Source organism: Amblyraja radiata, chromosome 9 (genome assembly GCF_010909765.2).
Source record: "Amblyraja radiata isolate CabotCenter1 chromosome 9, sAmbRad1.1.pri, whole genome shotgun sequence".
NCBI lineage: Eukaryota > Metazoa > Chordata > Chondrichthyes > Rajiformes > Rajidae > Amblyraja > Amblyraja radiata.
Window position 1 is genome coordinate 42,888,639 of NC_045964.1, and position 26,005 is coordinate 42,914,643.

Genomic DNA, 26,005 nt, shown 5'->3' on the forward strand with positions numbered 1-26,005 from the left:
TGACAATACTACAATGCAGTACCGATAGTGTTGCAATTGTGGAGGCACTAAAGGCCCACTTTGCATCTAATGCAAATGATCCCATTAATGCCGTTCTGAAGAACAGAACAGGAATAGACTCTGGTGCCATGGCCAACATTTATCTCTCAACTTAAAAAAAAATCAAGCAAAACAAATCATTATCACATTTCTGTTTGTGAAGCTTGTGTGCAAATAATTGTATTGGGTTTTCGTGGCGGGCCCTCCATGTCGGGGCAGTCAAGCTCTTGCATCGGGGGGGGGGCTGAATCTCAGCTCCGCTGTGCCATCTACTCCGGGTCGGAGCTGGTCGAAACCTTCTGCGCCGAGAGCTTCCTGACATCGGTCTCTACCCGCGAGCTCCCCGATGTTGGAATCCACAGGCCGCGGTTGGAGCGTCGATCCCAGGCAAGGGATCGCAGGCTCTGATGGTAAGTCCACGGCCCCGCAGTGGGACTCAAAGTCAGTCTCGAGCAAGGCCGCCAGCTGCATGTTAGGCCGCAGAGCGACCGGAGATACAATCCGGAAAACAATTGCATCTCCGACAAGGTATGAGATTGAAAAAAAGTTTCCCCCGACCCCCTCCCTCACCCCCCACATAAAACAAACCAGAGAACATTAACACATACTTTTAAAACACAATAAAAATAACAAAAAAGACAGACCGTTAGCGAGGTTGCCATCAGGACAAGATGGTAGTTTAATGAAGGTGATGAAATTGACCTGTTCTGCACTGTACAAATTTATCTACTTTATTTCATGTCAACTACATCACGGTGGTTACACTATAATAAGCACCCATACCATATCCACAAATGTTATAACACCAATGATAAAGTACTGTAGCTATGAAAATGTAACAAAATAGAACCAAGTTTCAGATTTGATATGGACCAAATGATTAGCCCAGTTATACCATCATGTGACTGTGTCAAGGACTGTAACAAAACTGTACACACCAATGGAGACAATTTGAAAATCTAGAAATAAACTAGCCAACCAGCAATTCATTGAACTTAAATACTCTATAGAACAGAGAATGGACTAGTTCACAAAAAATGAACAGGTTTACTACATGTACTGTTGTAAAGTGAAAATCTTTGTTTTGCAAGCTATCCATTCTGATTATACTATACATAAATACAATCAAGCCAAATTCAAGTGGAGCAAAGAGAAAGATACAGAGTGCAGAATAGAATTCTCAGCAGTGTAGTGTAACAGTTACAGACACAAAGTCCAATGTGTGCAATGAGGGGAAGGAGAATCGGACTGTACCCAAGTTTAATGGAAGGACCATTCAGAAGCCTGATAACCGATGGGAATAAGTAGTTTCTGAGTCTGCTGGTGTGTGCTTTCAATTTAATTCACAACAAGGCTTACAACAGAATTGGTTAAGGGGCTGTCCCACTGCAGCGACCTAATCCGCGAGTTCAAAAGAGTGTCTTCAAACTTCCAGCTCGAGCTGGATCAACAAGCAGCGATGAAACCGCGAGCTGGATCGACCGACCGCACACACACACGACGCAAAGGCAGAGGCCAGGGAAAGCACTGTCTGAAATTCACACCCACAATGAACAGAAAGGTAAAAGACGGTTGCACAGTGTACGGTAAGACCTTTAGAGAGCGCGTGGGGGGGGGGGGGGGGGGTGAAGAGGGGGTGAGAGAGTAACTTTTAAGAAGCCAGACAACTTACAATAAAGTTTAGCGGGCATTTAACATACTGGTCGGTTTGATTGGGTTCTGAAATGAGTCAATTAAAATGAGTCAATTAAAATGCCCGGTCAGCGAAGGAGATTGCCTATGGCTGCCTTCGACTGCCTGTAACTACATAACGACCCGGCTGCCCTCGACTGCCTGTAACTACATAGCGACCCCACTCCACTGCCCTACGAGTTCAAAAGAACCATGCCGACTAATTTTTACTTGCGGAAAAATTTTCAACTTGCTGAAAATCTTTCCGCGACCTAGCTGAGGCCGCGAGTATTCGGGAACTTCCCTCGAGCATGAAGGAGAGTTCCAGTGACCTCAAAGGACCTCCTAACACCACGTGTCGACCATGCTGCGAGTTTGAGTCAAGGGCAAACTCTTCTAAACTCGCAGATTAGGTCGCCGCAATGGGACAGCCCCTTTACAGAGTAGCCACAAGCAATACATAAACATGCAGAGCATTTACAAAATATTAACGTAAAACATATATTACTTAAAATGAAACAAAAGTGGAAAATAGATATGACAATAAATACCATCTTCTGTACCTACAGCAGAAATAAAGGCAAAGTATTGGTTAACAAAACATTGCCTATTTTCTTTCTCAACCAAAAACAAATGTGATGCACAAACACATCAAACAACAAAAGGGTGAATATTCAAAAATCAAGATTCATCACCAGTCATTTTTAGCACTGGATCTGTCAGTTAATGGGTGCTCCTTTAAAGAGCACTTTGGTTTGAACAGACATTAATTTGGATATAAATTTCCTACTTATCCTTTTGTGTTCATTTGGCATAAACAATTAGCTAATGGACCATTTTTCTCATTGTTGGGTTGATTCCATTAAATAGTTGGGGATTCTTGAAACATTAAACTCCAAAATAAAAACAATTGATACATTCTGGTTTAGTGTTAAACCAAAATGCCATTCAATTCATGCTAACAGTACTCCACATTTGTCAACTTACTTGCAGTGCATATCCAGTTCATTACAATGTTACTGTCATGCTAAACCATATTAACAACACTACTTCAGATAGGAGACAAAATATATGTAATCTAGACAATAAGACTAGCTTCTTGTCTATCCAGGCTCAAGCTTTTCCAAGCTGTCGGCACACATAAAAGATACATTTTATGTAATTCTGCTTTGGGCCAAAACGTGTACTGGCATACGTGCTTTTGGTACTCAAGAACAAAATCTTTCTACCAGTTCATTTTCCAGGAGCTTTTTACAAATTGTCTTCAATAGTGTGAAGCAAAAGGCGAAGGACAACTATTGATGAATAATCTTATACTGTTATAGAAGCAGCGCAAAAAAAACCATATAGAAAGTACAACTTCAAATGCTTTTGTTGCAAGACAGATTTCATTTGGATACAACAAATGAGTTGTAAATATGAAAAGAAAATTAGTTGTCATTCTGCTCCAAACTTTGGGCTAAACCTTCCAAAATCAAAACATGCAGAAAACATTTGTGTGCTTGTCAAAGATTAGGAAGCTCCAAATAGTTTTTCCTCGTCTTACCTGTTCAATTTCCATAAATTCATTGTGCAATGTTTTTGGGATAACTTAATTATTGCAACTCTGCTTCTTGAAAATTCTGGTTTCAAGTGATTTGTTAGAAGTGTCCCAAGCTGTTGTATATAAAAAGTCTTTCTTCACATCACAAAATGTTTTTCTTCTACCCGAGATTGAAAACAAATTGGTGTCAACTCAAGAGTATTTGTTATATGAACTGGAACAATGAGATTCTTACTCAGGTAAAGGGAAATTCTTCCAGGATTGAAAATTATTTTTCTTCAGAAGTGTCTGATATTTGTATTTATAAATTAGCAATGAGCCTATTTTGATTCAAATAGTATCCATTCCTTCTCAAAAGATACCTATTTCCATCACACTTCTAGGTAATGAAGGGAATTTGTTGTATATTTTACTAAAGCATATCTGTGGTTACTGAAAAGATTTTAATTCCAGAAATTAAATATTTCCTTTATTTGGTCCTCTTTTTATTTTTATCATTGCATAAAATATTTACATTGTACTTGCAGCTCAAATTTTCACACATTTCCCCCGATTAGGATAAAATGAAATTATTACCTGCATTGGAGCAATGATAGGACGCACTATTTCTGTCAGCAATTAAGCAATTGTAGATTTTACAAATCAGAAAAGAAATCCAAAGTTCTGGATGGCATGCTGCTTTTCTGACATCATTATTGTCAGGAATCAGTTCAACACAAGCCCAGATGTCCAGCAACTGTGATGTCATTAATCTGGTTGAGTAGCCAATCACTAATTCCCAGACACAGAATATAAACTAGTTAATGATTACACTATTCACAAAGATTGGTGCATATTTGTGAGCATAAAATAGAACCCAAAATATCAACAAACTCAAAGATAATTTGACAATTCCTTATATTTTGAAGTATGTATGCAAGTAAATTACAATACACAAAATAAATCAGAACCAGATTGTTTGTTCAGCAGTTATTTTAGCTTTTCTTACCTGTGAAAAAATCACTTAACCTTCAGGGTTATTTTGCAGTTGGTCCAATTTGATAAGACCCTAATTTCACATCAGCTCAAACAATTTAAGTACAGTGTAGATTGTGAAGATATGTAGTGAATACATAACTGGCAGTGCATGTTAAATTACTCACAGCAACTTCCAGAATTCTAAATTAAGCAAAACTTGCACAAATAAAATTCCAAAGCTGCTGTCAGTTTTTGTGTAACAGTGAAAACAGCAACAACCACATATCCAAATTTCAACCTGCTATAGATGTAAAGCAGTCACATGTAGCTTTTGACTACAAGTTGTCAGAAATTGTTTAAAAATGTGCTCATCTTAAACCTTTCTTATTTAAGATTCAACATTTTAAAAGAGCCTTTAATTCACTAAGCTACACTATTTCACATCAGGGCCTATCCATAATCTCCAGAGATGCTGCCTGAACTGCCGAGTTATTCCAGCAGTTTTGTTTGTAAGCTAGCAATTGCTGTTCCTTGAGTATCCAATGGAATTGTTAGTTCACTATTAAAAATAAATGGATTAGTTAAAATGCAGCAATTGATTAGAGATACTATGATATAAGACCCTCATAATCTAACCCTCCCCTCGCTTGAATAATAGCTTTTCGTAGTTATTGAACCAACAATTAAAACATTTGTTACAATCCAATCCAATGTGTTTAAAATGCATATTAACTTGGCTGCACTGTTCATTCATTTTTGGAAAAAACTTCTGCTAAGAAAACATTTGCCATCCATATTTAAACCCGACCAATATATCTTGCCAAGCCCGCTGAACCAGCTGTTACAATGTTTAACACATGCTTCTTTTTCTCACCAGCTGGAAGGGATCATCGTTCCTTTTTCATGCAGTGCATTCTGGGTTTATTCATGTTCTGTGGTTTTGCCATCAGACTTTCCAGAGAATTCTGGTTCATAAAGAAGCAAATATGTGTTTTGCTTTTGAGCCAAATGTCTCCGGAAGGTTTTTTTTTTTTTTTTTTTTAAATAGCATGGCTACAGCACACAAACGCCAGAATTAACAATCTTTCCCAGAATGCAATACAAGATGGTGAAACAACAATGTCCCCCAGTGGTGAAATTATTCAATGTCACAAGTAGGGTTTTCCACACAAATGTATAATAGTAAAGGTGCTAATCATCCACCGTGATTTTTATTTAAAATACAGTCCCTATTCAAATACTGCCCAGCAGAATCAAGACAAATGTGGTTTTGCCATTGTAATGAGATTGTTATTTTCTTTGCAAGAATCTTTAAAATGTGACATTTATATAGCGACCGTGGGGATAAAGCTTTTGTTTTTACCCCCCCAAAGGATATGGAATAGTTCCTGAAAGCAATTAGTTATCAAAAAGATAACATTGTAAAATGCACAATAAGAGGCTCACCGTAAATTGGAGGAGCAGCACCTCATATTTCGCTTGGGCAGTTTATACCCCAGCGGTATGAACATTGACTTCTCCAATTTTAGGTAGTCCCTTCTTTCTCCTCCCCTTCCCTGCTCTCCCTCAGCCTACTGTCTCCACCTCTTCCTTTCTTCTTCCCCCCCCCCCCCCCCCCCCCCCAGCCTCACATCAGTCTGAAGGGTCTCGACCCGAAACGTCACCCATTTCCTTCGCTCCACAGATGCTGCCTCAGCGCTGAGTTTCTCCAGCATTTTTGTCTACCATTGTAAAATGCACAACTAGTTTAACACTAAATTGATCACTTAGCAAATAATTTGTTTGGAAAATGTAAATGTTATTAATTGCAATAAAACAGGAGAACTTAATATGTCATTCGATTAATGCGTCATTCCAAGCTACTGTTTTCTGGCAGTCTGCAACAGTTCCTCTGCTCAGACTGGAGAGTAAGTAATCACCAATTCATTTGTTGAAATACCTAAATATAAATAATTTTGTATTTTTATTGATTTTTTTTCTGCAACTCCTTCATGTTTCCATACACTCATTTCCAGCTCGGAAAGTATCTGGAAAAATATACAGATGACCATGCCAAACTTTACTGCAAAGTATTATCCAATAGGGAAAAAAGTGGCCATTATGAACAATTTAGTGACATGATCACTAAAATGGCACAGGAAAAAGTTATTTACAGTAGTAAACTTTCATTAATGAAAGACAATTCCAGACACCCTCCTAACTGGATCCACCCCAAGCTATAGAAAATATAAAAATTTAGTACCGACAGAAAAACCATTAAATTTTATGTTAGAAATATAAATATATCAGTAAAAGTATTGGATGTAAATACAGTAACCTCCAATGGTCCACAATGTCTAACATTTTATGGCTGAGGCAAAATTAACTGTTCTGAAGAAGGGTCTCGACCCGAAACGTCACCCATTCCTTCTCTCCAGAGATGCTGCCTGTCCCGCTGCAGTACTCCAGCTTTTTGTGTCTATATCTTCTGTACTAATAACATAATTATTTTGTTTAAACCCAAAGTGTATTAAACAAACACTTTAGTTTGCGAAGCTGTTCACCACTTAAGGAACACATTTCTGAAGGAAAAATTCCAAACATAATTTCAGTGATTTATTTATTTCAAAAGCAACATTACAGGTACAAGAGTCTTATACTTTTAATCATATACATTCAATGGAAATATTAGGACTGCGGGAATAGGTAGCTTTCAGGAAGTACGTTCAACATATTTACTAATTAGCTCAAAGTTGTAACGAAATCCATATGCAAGATGGCTCAGTTACATAGAATTGACAAACTTTATAAATACATTTCAATTGATGTAATTGGGTCTGATCATTAGGTGCAACCATTACACTCTCAAGCTTTGCAAATAATGCTTCTGTAATTACTATCACATCAGCAATCGTTTATGTTCTTTTAGAAGGTGCATTTCTTTACATTCGATTTGTCTCTTCAAAAATTGTTCATAGACCACCCAAACTTGAGAGAAGTACAGTTACATTACATGAAGAGACCTAATTCTCTATTTAGATCTATTTTTACCAAACAGATTTATAATATTGGTCATCTTTAACAGTGATATACATCGTGCAAACATTTGGATTCACCTTACCCTGCAGAGCAAATACTGTAAAATAGGTTGAGCAACTTAAAAGAAAATAGTTAGAGAGAATAAATGACATAACTGTAATTATATCGGCAACCACAATATTGTAAGATTAGATATATTAGATGTCAATGTGACAATTAATGCTTCTTTCTCACAAAATATAATAAATTTGAATTAATTTTGGTTTACAGGGCGAGCGCACAGAAGGCAATACACAGACAATCCTCTCGATTCAAGCAACAGTAGAAAGTCCAAAAGAGCACAGACCACAAATCAAGCAAAAAATAGACTGAAGATCAGTAATGCAAGTTTAACGTGTTGATATCCAAAAGGATTAATGAGATACAACATGGAATTTCAGGTACAATAACAACCATCCACAAATATAAATACTGGCCTCTCTACAGACCACAGATACAGCACTGTTTACTGGTTCTTGCTCGATCTCACACTGCAACTATATTTCTGATTACTGAATAAATAATTATGAGCCAGAGTCTGATAAAAAAAATATTCTATAACACAAAAAAAATCAAATAATTTAATGTACTCACTTACAGCATGAGATGGCTTCCTGGCCATTTAAATGAAATATAATGTGTGATTTTGTCAGTGTATAAATTCATGAGTGGGATAGGGTAAAAGCACGTTGTCTTTTACCCCCAGTAGAAGAATCAAAAACCAGAGGACATAGCTTTTATGATGAGGCAAGATTTAAAAGGAACCTGGGGCAATCTTTTCACTCAGAGGTAGTACCTGAAGCAGGTACTAAAACAGCATTTAAAAGATATTTGGACAGGCACAAGGAAAGGTTTAATGGAATATGGGCTAAATGCAAACAAATGGAAGTAGCTTAAATGGGGCACATTCATCGGCATGAACAATTTGGGCACAGAGCCTGTTTCCATGCTGAGTGACTATGAATCTATGTCAATTGAATTGTCCTAGATTTGGAATCACACGAGGCCAGGTAAGTAAAGAGATGGCAGAAAGAACATTTGTAATTCAGGTGAGTTTCATGACAATTCAGATAATTTAATAGTCATGATTACTGATCCAACCTTAATTAATTATTCAAATGTAATTTTCTTGATGCATATACCAGCATTGTTCACTGATGTATGACGACCCGATGCAAACTCCAACAAAATGCTTTGTGTCATTATTGATGGGCTTTAGGTAGTAATCTAGTAACTTAATCATTATCTTACTGTACTGATTGTGTTGCCAGACTACAAAGGCAACACAACACATGACATGAATTAAAATCCTACTATTTATATCTTGTTTTCTTAAAATAAAGTACAAATAAATATACAACAAAACTTTACAATTAAAAGATATGGTGATGGAGTAATTCAGCAGATCAGGCAGCATCTCTGGAGAACATGGAAAGGTGAAGTTTCAGGTCAGCACCCTTGTTCAGACAGAAAGGTGCATGGAGAGCATTATCATAAAAACTCTACTGCTCCACTAACAAATCAAAGAAACCAGCAAAAGACTGTAATCAGCTCTGTATGTAATGCAATGCAGCAAAATTGCCCATCAGTTCAAGATTAGTGATAGGCAATAAATGATGGTCTTATCATCATTGCTTCCTGTAAACCAACCAAATTCAGTTTACAAAAAAAGACAAAAGTGCTGGAGTAACTCAGCAGGTCAGGCAGCTTCTCTGGGGAAAATGGATGGGGGACTATTTGGATTGGGACTCTTCTTCAGATTGATGGTGGCGGGGTGGATTGTGGAGGAAAAGCTGAAAGTGAGAAAAGGACAAAGCCTGGCAGATAATAGTGATTACAGGTGATCGAGGGTAGGGCATGATAGGCAGATGGTTGGACAAAGGCCAGACATGAAAAGATAGGTGTGAAACAAGGATTGAAGAGTTGCAAATTGTGAATCTAGAAGGAATGTACATGGAAGGAGAAATAGGTGCGTGTCCAGGTAGGGCACAGCGAAGAGGGGGGCAATTGAAATGTGTGGGGGGTGGGGGGTTGCAAGGTTAGAGGAGAGGGGTGGGTCTGGTGGTTACCTAAAATTAGTGAATTCAATGTTCATACCATTGGGTTGGAAGCTACCTGGTGCTGTTCCTCCAGTTTGCGTATGGCCTCACTCTAACATTGGAGGAAGCCCAGGCCAGAAAGGTCAATATGGGAATAGGAAGATAAGTTAAAATGGTTAGCAGCTGGGAGACCCTGTAGGCCTTGGTGGACCGAGCACAAGTGTTTGATGAAACCTGCTAATGATTTAGAACTCGAACTTGCATCAATATTTAATTGGAAACAATTCTATTCACAACAAATTTTTAGATTCACTCAAAACCATCAGTAAAGACCTAAACACTCCAAATATTATTTCCATTGCAACTGTACGAAACAATTTACAAAATATTACAATATTTTTCTAAATCTCTAAAGATTCTTAAATATAAAATTCACTGTCCTCCTTCATCTTATTCATTAGCTGATAATCTTTAGCTGACAACCGTGTTCCCATACCTGTCTTTGTGATAATTAATTTCAAAAGTTTTTGTGTTATCAATTACTTTAAAAAACCTAACATATTTTCGAATACATATCAACCAGTTCCATTACCATGTTTCTGAATTTCATTGCATCAGTGTTAGGGTCATTTTCTCCCCATTCAACACTGTAGAAGAGTACCCAATTGATATTTGTTTAAACGGATACCTTAATTGATTTTTCTTTTCAGTATTGGTTTTCAAGCATCAATGCTAAGTTTGTGTGTGTTATGTGCTATTTCATCTTGTACTATTTTGTTCCACATTGACTGATGTTCAAAATACTAAATTTCTGTTTAGTAGTAATATGGTTAGTAGTAAAACAAAAAATGTGCTTATACATTAGAACAAAAATAGTCTGTTGTTTTTTGTTTTTTTAAAGGAACTACATCAATATTTTTAATTACTCTCCAAATCTACAACCAATTTCCTCCATGTGGATCCATCGACTTTTAAAAATGCTCAAGACAAATCCCGTTGAATATATTAACAGGTATGCAGGTACAAACCTTCCTTTGTTTAAAAAAAATGAACGCAGTTAGCCACTCCACCAATGGTAACTATGCCTATGTTCAAGGCCCCAATTCCTCCCTGAAAATGTCTGCATCGCTTTCCTCCTCTAACATGCTCCTTAAAACCTACGTCTCTGTCATCTGCCGTGATCTCTCTTCGGCTTGATGATGTTGTGTTGAGCAATATCCCTATGAAAGCATCTTGATACACTTTACTTTGTAAATTCTGCTTAAAAATAAAATGTTATTCTTATGAGCTTCTAATTAAGGATTTATAACAGGCGCAGACCAGACTCTTACAAAGTTGGAATGATTTGCTTCACTGAGCTACTATATAACAGAATGTATGTGTTTTTTTGTGGTAATAGTAAAAATAAACAGGGAACAGCGCTTCTGGCTCTACCCACTTCCAATTATTTCTAGGAAATGTGAAAACGGAAACACTCACTTAAAAACGATCATTAATTGGAAAATTTAAGTTATGTAACTTTCTAAAATCTCACTAAAAATTATTACGCAAACTATGTTGTGGGACATGCAACTTAGCACAAAGACATCAACGAATATAAAAATAACTAATTAAAATATAAACGCAACTCCCAACTTTATTACCTCCAAAATAAAAATCTGTCACTGACAAACAGGTGTATAAACTAACAAGAGGCACAAATCCTGAATGCAAATCCCCAATGAAAAAAATAAGATTGACATTCCTTGAAAACAGCATTAGCTACAATCAACATTTACTTTTCTTCTGTCAGTCACTTGCAGAATTCATCCACCTTAATGGAAATAGGAAATTTTGAACTATTAATAAAAATGTGAAATTATCATGGAATCCAATAAACCATTGATGAAACAATTATAACATTACACTCACACTTTCTGATACCAATTAAACGGATAGTCTGTCATTTGACTTGAAATAAATTTGCAGTAGGATGAATTAAAAATATGCCAAACATTATCACACCTCACTGGTCAATTTAGTCAATGTACAGACCAAATTTTTTACTTTTTTGCCAAAATTGAAATTATTTTAAGTTTCAGAGAAAGTGCATTTCAAATATTTCAAGTGTGCAAAACTCAGAAAACATTAACTGTAGCAGTCCAGATGTAGCACTCTATTGCAGCAAGTTGTTTAATAGACATACTGTTGAACCATAACAATTATGAGGGTAAGCTACCAGGAATGTAAACATTGTAAATGCAGAAAATAGAAAAACTCCCAAAAGTCAAACAATTATCATGTATATTTGTATCTCAAGAAATTTTGAACATTTGCAATAAATATTGAACTGCACAATAATAGTGCAGATCAATTAAAAATATTATATTTGGGATTAGGAATAAATTGCCTCTGATCAAGGTAAACAGCTGTTTTTTGGTGTACTATCTGTGTTCAAACTTGTTACAATTATCTAGACCACTAGAGTTAACCAGCACAGATTTCACACAGTAACATTCAATCAAGTTTATTTAATCTCAGAACAATTGTTTAAGATTGTGTTTCAGTTAAATAAGTACAAACTGGAAGTCGTCAGATTTTAATCCAATTAAAAAAACTGAATGGTAAAACCTGAATCAGCAGTTTATTTCTATAATAAACAAGCAGTCAGGTAATTTGTAAATAAACGGCTCTTTGCCAAGACAAGTAACTATTGCAATAAAAGCAGCTGATAAGAATGGCTTCTCCAAAAGAGCTTGAAGAAATAAGATTTTCAATTGCAATAAAGACAACCAGTTTCTCTCAGGTCAATGCATGTCCAATGTGTTTGCATTACTGACATCTGTAAAGAAATGGACTACTCAGGGAGCTTATTCATTGAATTTATTACAATTTATTCAGCTCCAAGGCACATTACAGTCTTCTGTTACTACAGAAATGTATAAAGAACAAACAGAGCATTTTGTCATATACAGTACAGCATTTTGCTCTACAATTTAAAGCATTCGTGCATCCATAAAGCAAAAAAAACACATTATAAAAAATTCAGATCACTGAATCATAAAATGAAAGATTTTGCCCTTGGAAACTAATATAAAGAACCCCTCACCTTTAAAAAAAAAAAAGTCACTTTGTAGACTATCCATAGGGCTTGTAACATAACTGTAACCATTCTTTGTAACAATTTGTTTGCATTTCTGCAGACGTCAACACTGGCCTTGGCAATTCAGCGAAGTGCATACATTTACAAAAACACACCAGCAGCGTTAATTGCTAAGTGCTATGATTCTGTACCTAGCCAACACACTGCCATCGATAAGTGAAAACAGTATTAAGCAGTAATATCGGATATTCTTTCATAAAACCAGGTTCATCCTTCAATTGAAGAAGAGTACATACCTTGTTTCAAAATATAGAAACATACGACGAAAAATGAAAATGTCTATACATAAGACTAAATGCTTAGTTCTTATTCACATTTGACTTCAATCATTGAAGTATCAACAAAGATTAAGGGTCTCTTTCTTTTTTGACCTTAACGTCCCCGGCTAGGATTGTAGCAATCTCTCCTTGCATGAAGGCCCAAGGAACATTTGAACCTACCAATGGGCATTTTTCTCCACTGGGGCAATAAACTTCTCCATTAGCCCCCTGAGCCTTGATGCTCTCCCGTGAGCAGGGGAAACAAAATTTGTGATTGGGCACTGATGGGCATTGCACAAAGTGAGTGTCCTCCAAACGTTCGTGACAAATGGTGCAGCAGAGTGGCCCATTGTTGGCCATCGGAGAGTCTGGAATGTTTGGGGGGTGAACGGGATCGATGCTGGGGTTGGGGTGGCTGTTGGGAGGAGCAACGGACAGAGCAACATCTCCGTTCCTGGACACCATGCGGCGCTGGCTGCCCCCTGACGCCGGGGACACCGGACTGTTGCTGTTCCGCCTGGTGTTGGTGGTAGTGGTCGAGTGTACGGAATTGTTGCCGTCTTTCGGCGAGTGGGCATTGCCCAGGGTGTCAGCGACGGACATCAGAGCAGCCATGGGCGACTGTCCGTTCTGGGGGTTGCATTCGGGAGGCGTGGTCCGGTTGGGAGGAAGATTGGGAGCCCCGTGCGCCACGCCGGCCGCTCCAAAGGCACCAGATGCCGCCATGGTGAGCTTTAAGGCTTCGTTTTGGTTGGGCAACCACTGTTGCTGCCGCTCTTCTTTGATGCCACCCGTTTCTGAGTCCGGTTCGGGAGAAGCTTTCCGCTTGCGCATCCCGGGCCTGGAGCTGCTTGGCGGGGGACGGGGCAAGTTGCACAGGGCGGTGGGCAAGATGGGGCAACTAGCGTCGATGTGGGGCTGCGGCAGCATGTCGGCTCCCACCACCTCCTTGAAGAATCGCACCGACTCGGGCAGCAGGTCCCCCAGCAGCCGCCAGTCCCCTGAACCGTGTTTCTTCTCGTACTCGAGGTACTTGAAGCCGGACGAAAGGCCCCGGCCGAAATCCTTCATACAGTCTTGGTACATTTGCTTGGCCACTCCTGAAGCGCTGGAGAAGACATTGGCCGAGCCGCTCGGATACTCGATGAAGATTTTCAATTCGTAGTCCATGCCGGGCTTGGAAACGGCGTCGAAAGCGAAGACCCGGCCGAGCAGAGAGTGGTCCTTCTTGAAGCGCACATCGAAGGGGTTGCAGTTGGAGAGAGTGAGCAGCGTCTCCCGCACGATCTTGGGCTTGCTCACCCAATCCTCGGAACGGTTCCGCAAGCTATCGCCCAGCTCGGCCAGCGTTTCGGCATTGCGCTGCTTCTCCTTCAGTTCCCGCTCCTGGTCACTACTGGACACCGAGCCGGGCCGCTTGTTGACATCGCTCAGCACCTGGCTGTTGACGGTGAGCGAGGTGCCTGCCAGGCTGGTGGAAGGAGACGGCCGGCCAAGTAGCCCGTGCGAGCTGACGGCTCCTGTGCTCGGACCGTTCAGGGTAGTCTGTGGCAGCAGGTTGGGCGGCACCGTCACCGGGCCCGGGGGCACGATGCCGTGATTTCTGCGCGATGAATTAGGACTCTGCCGGTTAAGTTCCGGCGGGACGTCCTCCGATTTAGGAAATCCATTGGGTCCATTCAAGCCATTTGGAAGCCTGCCAGCGTGGGCGAGCCCTGGGTATTCGAAGCGAGGTCTCTCGGCGCTCAGGGAGTAACGATCAAGAGGTGGCTGCGGCCCCTTGTTCGGACCGTCGACGTGGTTGAGCTGCTGGCCCGGGTCTTTGCTGGCAGCCAGCGACTGCACTTTGACAGGCGGAGGCCCCGGAGAACGTCCCTCTTGGAAGCCATGAGCCCGCTTCAGCTGACGCGCTGTCTCGATCACAAACTCGATCCTATCGGCCCCTTCATAGTTGACGCAGCCTCGGCACACGGGTTCGGTAAAATCCCAGATCATGGCCCATGGCATGCGGGGCAGATCGCAGAGGTAACACGATTGTCTACGAGCCGAAGATACCTGTGCGGCGGACATGGTGGGAACGTTTGAATTCCTTCGGTGTACAGCGTGGAGTGTAGGTAGGCCCGCTGGTTCCGCGGTGTGGCCGGGCCCGGGCTCACTTCGCTCGCCTTCCCTCTCTGCTTTCTCCTCTCTACTCTCGGCCGCGCCACCGAGCTCCTCCGAGCAGCACGTGACGTCGGCCGCGCTCTGCAGCCTGTAACCAGGCGAACGCGCAGGCGCACCGCCACATTCTTCGCCTTCCCCACCCCCTTCGATTCTCCTGCAAGTCTGCTCTGCTCCATAAAATCTCAAATCTCTGTTTACCAGAGTACTTGTATTCAGGTCCAACGCATTAGGTAGCAACGCAAGCACCTTCTCCCTCCCCCACCCGCGCTCGTTTCGCGTGAATCAGCTTGTACTTAACTACACCAAGCAATTTCAGCGTAAGGCTGGAAGGTGACGTGTCTTGATTCCAAGTCCATGGATTTTTATGGTAATGCTACAACCTTTCCCTTTGATAACACATCTGCTGGTATGCATTAAAATATGGCTGTTGCAGCGTGAAGAACTCGCACCTTGTGCTTCAGAGAACAGCATGTACATTTAAGCCTGAATTCGATTACAGTTTAAAATTTAACCAATTACATTTAAAATCTAAATGTAACTAAACGATGAAAGTCCAGCCTGAAAGAGCCAAAGCAATATTTACTTTGCCTAACAAGTGACCTCTAAGAACAACATTGCGGGCGAAATGTTAAAATTACCGAAAACAAAACTGCGACGAGGATTTCCTTTAACCGTCATAAAGGCACAGCCCTTCTGATAATAAAGTAGTTATTGTATAAATTGCATATTTAAATTGTGGGGATATTATGTCAGTGTTTGCAATGTTGTCTCGGTTTCCCCCCGCCTCTCAGCTGCAGCTTTCAGCAGCAGCCTCGGTCCCTCCCCATGACGTCAGGGCCTGTTCTATTTCAGTTCTTTTCACAATGTCGCAACACTTCGGGCGTTTTGCGCCATGTCACTCACAAATCGAGCACGTATTTTATTCTCTATTGTCGAGCCACTTTGTAAGCTCCCATTATATTGGTCAAAATTCATTCATCCCAATACATTTAAAAATCTATTGCTACAGTAGTAAATGGACATTCTGTGTTTCCCTGCCAGAAACAAAGGGTTCACAAAATTAGATAGAAAGGAAATGTTCGCAAACCCATTGAAGATCGATCTCTAGAAGACTTAAAGAGAAATGATAAGATTAAATCAGAGATGAAAAAGCTTGTTACGTCGTATTGTTTTATAATTATGCAACTTCCACCCAAATCTAACCAATCCCTTGCCGGTTTCCTGTTGTGCAATTTGCTGCGGGGAAACGGCAATCGAAAACGATAATATGTCTCCCAATGAATGCTTGTTTTTACTTCTCATTAAAGTAATTGTTCAATGGTGCGTGTCCCGAGGTGAGGAAGGTGCTGCTTGTTTTTCCACTACGGTTCAATCATTAATATGGAGGTAGAACATCAATTTCGGAGGCTACGTCAGCGCTTTACAATAAATAAACAATAATTTGGTTACTGTTTGATCAACTTTTAAAAAAAACTCGGACTTTTAACGATTCTGGAATAGGAAATATAAAATAACAAAACAAAGAGTTAGGAAAATCGGCGTCAGATTATAGGTCTATCGCTAGATTATCGCCGATCATGGAATTGCAGCAGAAATGTTGTAGGAAGAGACTACAGATGCTGGTTTAAACCGAAGATAGTAGACACAAATCCTGGAAGAACTCAGCGGGCCGTTTCGAGTCAAGACCCTTCTTCAGACTGAAGGGTCTCGACCCGAAACGTCACCCATTCCTTCTGTCCATAATCCAGAGGTACTACCTGTCCGCTGAGTTACCCCCGCATTTTATGTCTACCCATGGAATTGCAGCAAATATCCATGATTTTTAACATGGTAAATAATTTGCTGATTGAATTTAGCTATTGTTAAATTTTTAATAGTTCTGAAAGTAATGCTAATTTCTCTGGGATTTCTATTTGTGGGGGCAAAAATGGCGTTCAAAAACACGCTGTTAAAGTTTAATATATTTTTCAGATAGCAAATTATTTCAATTGACTTTCATGTTTTGTATTTATCAATAATACCATATTGTATGCCACTATCTTCACATATAATAACATTCCAAATATCTGAGCATTTTATACAACAGAAATTTGGACCGAAAGCCACTTAAATGTGAACACACATCGGGCCTCTGTGATGTCAATGACAACTGTATCCTAATGCTGCTTTCTGATCTAAACCTCAAATGCCAACCTGTGCAGCAGACCAGTCCATGAGCCCTAGGGCAAGAAACCGAGAACCTGACCAACTCCTTCTCATTGCTGAAATTTTTGACTAATAATTAAAAGGCACGTTTTAAAGTATACGTTGACTTAAGTTGAATAAAAATAAAAATCTTGAAATCATATTAAATTTATTTTAACACAATTTAAGTGATGCAAAGGAGAAACTTAATTAATGCGGAAAAGAAACAAGCCACTTACCTTCTCCAGCCTGGATGGTGATCCATTCAATGAATATGGCAGCGTTAGAAATGCCAGCAAAGTAATGTATTAAACTGAGTGTTCAGAAGTGAACTGTTTCTAATCCCTCGAATCAGCACAGTAAGGATTCACCTTGAACTCAGTACAATTCCAACTGCAGGAGATTAGGTAGGCTGACATTTCACCACCAATGTGCTCCATATTTCCACACCATAGTGTATGGGCACAGGTATCGTAACCTTTTCTGTATTGTCACCCAAACAGAAGTATATTTTGAAGACAGACAAAAAATGCTGGAGTAGTAACTCAGCAGGACAGGAAGCATCAGGAATGGGTGACATTTCAGGTCAAATATAGAAAATAGGTGGAATATGCCATTCGGCTCTTCGAGCCAGCACCGCCATTCAATATGATCATGTCTGATAATCCAAAATCAGTACCCAATTCCTGTTATCCCCATATCCTTTGATTCCATTAGCCCTAAGAGCTATATCTAACTCTCACTTGAAAACATCCAGTGAATTGGTCTCCACTGCCTTCTGTGGAAGACAATTCCACTGATTCACAACTCTCTGGGTGAAAATGATTTTTTCCTCATTTCAGTCCTAAATGGCCTACCCCTTATTCTTAAACTGTGACCCCTGCATCTGGACTCCCACAACATCGGGAACATTTTCCTGCATCTAGCCCGTCAAATCCCTTAAGAATTTTATATTTCTATAAGATCCCCTCTCTTCCTTCTAATTTCCAGTGAATACAAGCCCGGGCGATCCATTCTTTCAACATATGTTAGTCCCGCCATACCGGGAATTAACATGGTGAACTTACGCTGCACTCCCTCCTTCAGACTGAAGGGTCTCGACCCGAAACGTCACCCATTCCTTCTCTCTAGAAATGCTGCCTGTCCCGCTGAGTTACTCCAGCATTTTTTGTCTATCTTCAGTTTAAACCAGCATCTGCAGTATATTTTGGTCTTTGTTTTTACAGAAATGTGCAATCATACCATCCCACATCAACGTAAATAGCCCCCATTGAAGAGATTGAATGCAAACCATAAAAAGAGGCCTCCCATGCCTGAAGTTACAACACAAAGCAAACTTGTCCATCTTAATTTTGCCATTTATCACCACTTGTGGTGGTAATACAGGTCTACACCACTACTCTTAAGTATAATAATTTCTATTTTTTAAATCTTAAAATGAAGATTTCTAAACTTAGCAGACTTAAGTCACAGCAGTTAATACCATAGCCATGTTTTTGGTTTGTGGCATTCGACAAGTCATTTTGCAGAAATATCCAAAAGAAGAAATAAATCAATAACATAGTTAAAGGAAGACTGTATTCACTTTCAAATAATTAAAAAAATAGATGACACTTGAAAAGGATAAAGATGGAGTGATGAATATTAACTTGGCCTGATCACATTAAATTCCTAATGATTGATCATGCAGAGAACGTAATGAGGGGCAACACTGACTTCCATATAGCAAAGTGAGCCTAGTGTTGGACTCAAGTTAGATTCTCTACCGTCTTAGTTTAGTTTAGAGATACAGGCCCTCCGGCCCACTGACAATCATATGTACAATCATTTCTAAAAAATATGCTCTCACAGATCATGTTTAAGCCAATAACATCATCAAAATAAATGTGTAGGAAAATACAGCTGCGCATTCACTTCTTTCGTTGAAACAGTAAGTTTGCACACTGGTCATTATTAACGTGTCTGACATTTTCTGTCCATAATAGAATCTGAAACAATCATATCAGACACATTTCTTGTTTGAATAAATTATTTTCCTCAGAATTTATCAAAAGGTAGAAACCATGTTTAATTATTTGCTTCACACTATATTTATTTGAATTAAAGTTGATGCTTTATATTACAAACAAACTCGCTCTTCACCCATGTCATCCACTACAGAAACTGATACATTGGTGTAGATTAATGAAAAGTGGAATAAATTTGTATTTGCAACTTAGAGTCATATAGATGTACAGCACCAGAACAGACCCTTCGGCTATCTTGTCCTTGCCAACCAAGTTGGCATATTGGGCTAGTACCATTTGCCTGCATTTGGCCCATTGTTCTTTACTCTAAAATGTTAAGATATTCTGGCAAAATATTCAAAAACCACTCAGCAATTGTAAGTCATTAAATTCACAGGTGAAATTATAGCGTGGATAGTTCAGCTCAAATTATAAATTTATATATAATGATGCAAGAGAGATCTTATTTCTGTTAATGCAATTCATTCTTGACTGTTAATAGGACACGGTGTACAGTTAATCAGTGTACAGGGTAAGCAGTAGCTAGAAGGACTGTCAATTTATCTTTAGAGTCTGGCTTCAAATTTTTCCAGTTTTGCTCCTGTGGAAGTAAACTCATTATGCAGGTCCTAATTTAAGATTTTTGTTAATTTGGACCCAGGATATTTTGTGATGAAACATTCATGTGCCATCCACATTGTAAAAGATATTACAGAGAATGAGGCAATATCAATATTTGGTGGAGATAAATACATCAATCCACCAAGCCAGAAGATTTATGGTTCATATATGTAATTTCTTCTCTTCTGAGCAATCCACAAATAAATTAAAATACCTGTAAGTAATTTGTGCAAATATATCTGTATTATGCATAATATTTTACTTTTAGAACTGTCAGCATTAAACTTTCCAGATTGTTTTCAGACAAGATGGAGAGAGAAGCGATATTGGTTCAACTTCAATCGTTCCGCTGAATAGAATGAGCATCAAGTACTCACTCATGTGGCCTCAGTAATACTCCAACATTACAGTCGTAAGTTGATTTGCTGTGTAGTTGTTAAATATTGAATATTAAAAATCTCTTCCTGTAATTGACTGAGTTTAGAAGGATGAGGGAGACATTGAAACTTACCAAATAGTGAAGGGCTTGGATAGAGTGTATGTGAAAGGAAGTTTCCACTAGTGGGAGAGTCTAGGACTAGAGGTCATAGTCTCAATTACAGGACGTTCCTTTCGGAAGATGAGGAGGAATTTATTTCATCAAAGTGTGGCAAATCTGTGGAATTCTTTTCCACGGAAGGCTGTGGAGGCCGTCAATGGATATTTTTAAGGCAGAGATAGATAGATTATTGATTAGTATGGGTGGCAGGCGTTATGGGTGGAAGGCAGGAGAATGAGGTTAGGAGGGAGTGATAGATTAGCCATGATTGAATAGCGGAATAGACTTGATGGCCCAAATGGCCTAATTCTGTTCTTATCCTTTAAGAAGTATAAGACTTCTACTTATATTCAGGTTCAAAGACACAGGATTTGGGGCTGGAGGTCAGAGTGAAAGTTGGATGGACTATGAAAAAAATGAAAACCCATGAATCACACATTCAAACTTAGCAGGAATTGGAATGGGAGTAGCTTTGGCCCAATATCTGTCTGGAATAATAGGAATATTAGGTAAATGAAAACAGTTAAGTAAATCAAAGAAAAGGCAATTTAAAAAGAACATTTAGTGCAACTTCACCCCATTCAAAAGTTTGAATATGGAATTTCTCAGCAAGGTGCAGTAAGAATGAAGCATACACAAGAACATGCAAAATCTCGATTCTGTGCTTAACTGTCTCCTGCCACAATCTATATAATTAAAAGTGTCATCTTGACCACTTCCTGTTTGCACTGTGCTTTGATTTTAGAAAAAACCTTACCACATATGGCTGTGATCTTTTGGCCATCTTACTCAGAGTCCTCCTCCGTTGTGCAGGCCCCGAGGATTTTTCCCATCGATTAAAAAATAAAAGACTTATTAGTGTTTAAAAAATCTTGAGATTTTCTCTCCTGTCAATCACCACCATGAAGGCCACGCCCCTTCCAGTGGGAGGGGGGAGTGACTATAAAACCCGGAAGTGTGGGCGTGGCTGTCTGTCTGCAGGATGCAAGCAGAAGCCTCCACGTGGCGCATCCCGGGCAATGCTGACGGCAGAAACTGTACCACAGTGACTGACTGAAGTAGCCAATTCTGCAACCACCGACCGTCAACCGTCACTGACCAACTGGAAAGACGTGATATAGAAGATGGCCGGACATGAGGAAGAAGAAGTCAGTCTGCAAGATGGCGAGGGAGAGGTCACGACTCTCTGTCTGAGCTGGAAAACTACAGAACACTGTGAGTATGCAATGTACTTAAATAAATGATTTGTTAGCCCTTAATGAAAATGAAATGAGTTGTTTGGCCTGCCCTGTGCTTGAAACTGCAATGGCAATGGAAGTGAAATTAAAATGCAATGAGCTATTCGCCCTGTGCTTGAAACTGCAATGTAATTGGAAATGAAATGATATGGGTTGTTTGGCCTGCCTGAAACCACTAATTTCGGCCCACGAGGCCCCTATGAGCCGAGAAACCAGGCGTTTTGCCCCAAAAGGCCCGTGCCAGACCAGGAAAAGTCCAGAAAAAGTGCTTTTCACTGGGATTTCACTCAGATTTTTTTTAAAAGATCCCCTTCGGCCCATCAGGCCTGTACTAGCCCAGGAGTCCCTTCAGCCCATCAGTAAGTATTCCCCCTGCAAGTATTAAACCTCACCCCAGTATTTTCCTCCCTCCCTTCATTTGCTCCCTGTGAGATCCAGGCCTGGATAGACTTCCCTCCTTCATTGCTGTGATCTACAGAAAAAGATGAAAAATGTCTAAAATTGATTCTCCACCCTCTCCCCCTTCTCTCTCACAGAGTCTCTCACCTGTTTTGGGCAGAATTTCTGGCAGTTTCTGAGCCACCAGGCCTGAGTGATTGAGCTGCCAGCCCACCAGGCCCGAGTGACTGAGCTGCCAGCCCACCAGGCCTGAGTGACTGAGCTGCCAGCCGAAGAATCCATTCGGCCCACAATGTCCATACTAGCCCTCTGGAACCCAGTCCCTTCGGCCCACAACACCCATACTAGCGCTCCAGAAAGCCCCCGCCCCCCACTGGCCAGCACTATTGGAATTGGTGGAGGGGTGGAATATTGTGTTGGGGGACCAGCCCTCCCGTGTGAACATGGGGCCCAAAGGGTCCCACTTAGTCTAGTATCATTTATATGTTGGCTAGTTGAATAAAAATAGAATAACGATCCAATTAATCAGAATGTTGATGGTAGTACAATCTATTTCATACTCACATATTGGATTTTATACAGTCAATATTAACTATATTTAAAAAAAAACATTTTTTTTTCCATCTGGTTCTTTGCACTCCATAACCCTCTGAGCTGCTTTTAATAAGGCTGAAATCATTAAAGGATGTATATTTGAAATTGATTCTCCGAGTTTCAATTACCAAATATTATTACAAAGCCTCACAGAATTAATAAGGATCACATGCCAATGACGCATTTCACTGTCCTGGAGGTTGGCTTTCCCATATACATCAAATTCAACCTGATGATGCACATGACTCGGTTTTAAACGTTGACATTTCAACAAAGATTTTCTACTTTATTCAATATAACCAGCTACTTATTACATATGTCTATAGATCATAAACATTTCCAGGTGTTAACAATCTATTAAAACTTTCCCTACAAGATGATAAAAGTGTTTTGCAAAAATTTGCTGACAGTGAAAATGGATCATATGAGTGAACAGCTGAAAGCTCCATATTGATCAAGAAGACTATGACTCTGTATTATTTAATTCAACCCCAACAGATAGCCTCAATAGTCACATTCCCTTGCATTTACAGCACCTAAACACTTTCAGCAGTAAGATTACAGAGTAACAATCCTACTTTTGAGAGAGGGAAAGCAACTCACAGATATTATCTGACACAATGCTTGTGAGAGACGGAAAAAGACAAAGGATGAAATTTTGCTCCACATCCTAGGTGACTGGAGAAGTGTTGGGTGAGAAACTATCTGAGGCGCTCTCATGAAACTTTGGAATAATGATTGTAGATTTATGGGGATCAGAGGGACAAAATAGCAGCAATGGCAGAAAAACTGAGAAAGACAGAAACTCTAAGAAGGACATAATTAGCTATTTGGCCCATTAAATTTCAACAGTCTAAATAATCAGCCATTATTCAAAATACATTTGGTACCATGCTTTTACCAACTCGGGGTCAAGTGAACCCCAAAATCAGCCAATACCCATCTCTATACCTATAAAAGTCTGAACTGTGTGTGTATTAATTGTATCTTCCTCAAAACGCTACGCGCTGATGCTAACATCTTTACATATTCTTACTCACATTTTCCCCCTCCACGACCTACTCAGCTTCACTTAAGATTCCATCCTATATTTCACAAGTTATTCACGATTAAAGCAGACTGCCTTTTTCCAGCAGCTTGCAGTGATGACGTCACAATGCCACTCACAGTGCACCAATCACAATTGGTTCTCAAGCTGCCGAGTACCACAATGACATCACAATGGGACGTTGCCAACGGTAACCGCAACAGAAGGAGAGGTTGCCAAAGGCAGGCCCTATCAGAGGGGGAGCAACGAGTACCATTTGGCATGGGCCTCATGCCTGTCTGCTTCAAAGGGATCTTGATTTGGGGGTCTCTAAAATTGAGGGGCCTCTGCTTGATCTTAGTTTGGGGGCCTCTGAAATTGAATTTGGCCTGGGCCTCAGTTCATCTATGAGAGAGGCAGAGAGGGAGAGAGAGAGAGGGGGAGAGAGAGAGAGAGAGAGAGGGGGAGAGAGAGAGAGAGAGAGAGGTCGAGGGGGGGCGGTAGGACCGTAAGGTGGGCTATCATCCTCTCTGGATTCTATTTTTCGTCTCTCTCTTTCTGTTCTCTCTCTCGCTCCTCCCTTTTCTCTCTCTCTCTTCTCTCTTTTTTCCTTTCTTTTTCTCTCTTTTTCTCTCTCTCTCTCTTTTTTTTCTCTCTCTCTCTCTCTTCCTCTCTCTCTCTCTCTTTTCTCTCTCTTTTTTCTCTCTGCCTCTTCGCTCGTCTTCTCTCTCTCTCTTCTCTCTCTCTCTCTCTCTGCCTCTCCTCTCTCTCTCTCTCTCTCTCTCTCTCTCTCTCTCTATAATATAGTTCATAGGCTTGCCTGCCTCCTATATTTTCTGTGGCAAGGTAGAATAGAATAGAATAGAATGCCTTTTATTGTCATTCAAACAACTTGGTTTGAACAAAATTGCATTTTCTACAGTTTTTACATTACAAAAAAACCCAAGACCCACACTTAACACAGTTTACATAAACATCCATCACAGTGAGTCTCCAACACCTCCTCACTGTGATGGAAGGCAAAAGTCTTATCTCTTCCCTTAGTTCTTCACCCGCGGTCCAGCAGTCCAACTGCAGCGTCGAGGCGAACTGGGGCTCCGATGTTAAAGCCCCCGGCTCCGTGTCCTTTAAGCCCCGCGATTCCAGCGGGAAACGTTGCCGTTGCGGGGGCTCCGAAAAGCGGTCTCCCACCAGGGACCTGGAGCTCCCGATGTTCCTGTCCACCGGGCCTGCGGCCGGAGCCTCCGAAGTTCCAAAGTCGGGTCGCAGCCACGCGCTACCACAGCTCTTCCCGTTTCGAAGACGGCCAGCTCCGCGATGTCAGGTCCGCAGGCTCCGCAACTGGAGCCCTCAGGTTAGTCCCGGCCTCAGCCGCAGCCGGCTCCACGATGTTAGGCCCAACGACACCGGAGACCCGACAGGGAAAAAAGCGGGTCCCCTTGCAGGGAAGAGATTAACGGTTTCCCCCACATCCCCCCCTCTACCCCCCACATATACACAGCTAAAAAAAGAATAAAAACTAGGCTCAAGACATACATTTAACAAGACAAAAATATTTTTTAAAAGACAGACGACTGTAGTCGAGCCGCTGCCGTTAGGCGCCGCCACTCTACAAGAGACCGTGTTCCACGTGTATTTGGAGTGTGTGAAGTTGCTGCCCCTGTATAATTATCTGAAGGGGCTGCTCCTCAAGTTCTGGTTGCATTTTAGTCCCACGATCCTGATTTTGGACACGGCAGAATGTGGGGAGGGCAGACAGGGCGGATGTCAGGTCCGCAGGCTCCGCGACTGGAGCCCTCAGGTTAGTCCCGGCCGGAGGCTGCCGCTGGCTCCATGATGTTAGGCCCAACGACACCGGAGACCCGACAGGGAAAAAGTCGGGTCCCCTTGCAGGGAAGAAATTAACGGTTTCCCCCACATCCCCCCCCTCCACCCCCCACATATACACAGCTAAAAAATAAATAAAAACTAGGCTCGACAATAAAAACTAGGCTGAAGGCTGAAGGTTTGCTCCTGGGCCGGGACAAGTCCCCCCCTCCCGCTCCCTCTTGTTCCGTCCCCCTCGCCCCACCTCCTCGCCCCGCCCCACCCCTCTCCCGCCCCTCCCACGTATATTGCTACTCATAACTTTCTAAGTCAGGCATGATTTAATGTGCAGTAATGAGCATTCATGATTGAAGAGAAGAATTCAACATTTATGCTGCTTTCAGTGCTCAGAAAAATATTTTGTTTATTTTTACAGTACATTGTGGATCAAATGCATTCAAAAAACACATCTCACAGTTACAAGAATATGCTTTAACTCCTACATATGATTACTCAGTATGTGTGAATTTTCTATTTCCAACTGCAGCCTTTTTGTTCATGTAGAATGTACAAGTCGGAAAATATATTTTTCTTATAATTTGTCACTTCAATTTTTCATCCCACTTCGATTCTGACCAATTTGTCTGCAGCCTCCTTCACCATTAGAAAGAAACCTAATGTAAGCTTGAGGAACAGCACCTCTGGTTCTATCCGAGCATGT

The 26,005-nt window shown here is 40.6% G+C and overlaps 2 protein-coding genes across 6 annotated transcripts in view; both read right to left on the minus strand.

Moving 5' to 3' along the window:
- The window catches only part of kiaa0586 (KIAA0586 ortholog), a 371,111-nt gene that overhangs the window by 288,251 nt on the left and 56,855 nt on the right, over nucleotides 1–26,005 (minus strand). The window lies entirely within an intron of this gene.
- On the minus strand, nucleotides 11,797–15,452 carry irf2bpl (interferon regulatory factor 2 binding protein like). The gene has a single exon (XM_033027185.1). The coding sequence runs from the start codon at nucleotides 14,776–14,778 to the stop codon at nucleotides 12,796–12,798; it is 1,983 nt and encodes a 660-aa protein (XP_032883076.1). The 5' UTR covers nucleotides 14,779–15,452; the 3' UTR covers nucleotides 11,797–12,795.

What these genes read in the sequence shown, in the direction of transcription:
- irf2bpl (XM_033027185.1), bottom strand. Translation starts at nt 14,778, where the DNA reads ATGTCCGCCGCACAGGTATCTTCGGCTCGTAGACAATCGTGTTACCTC.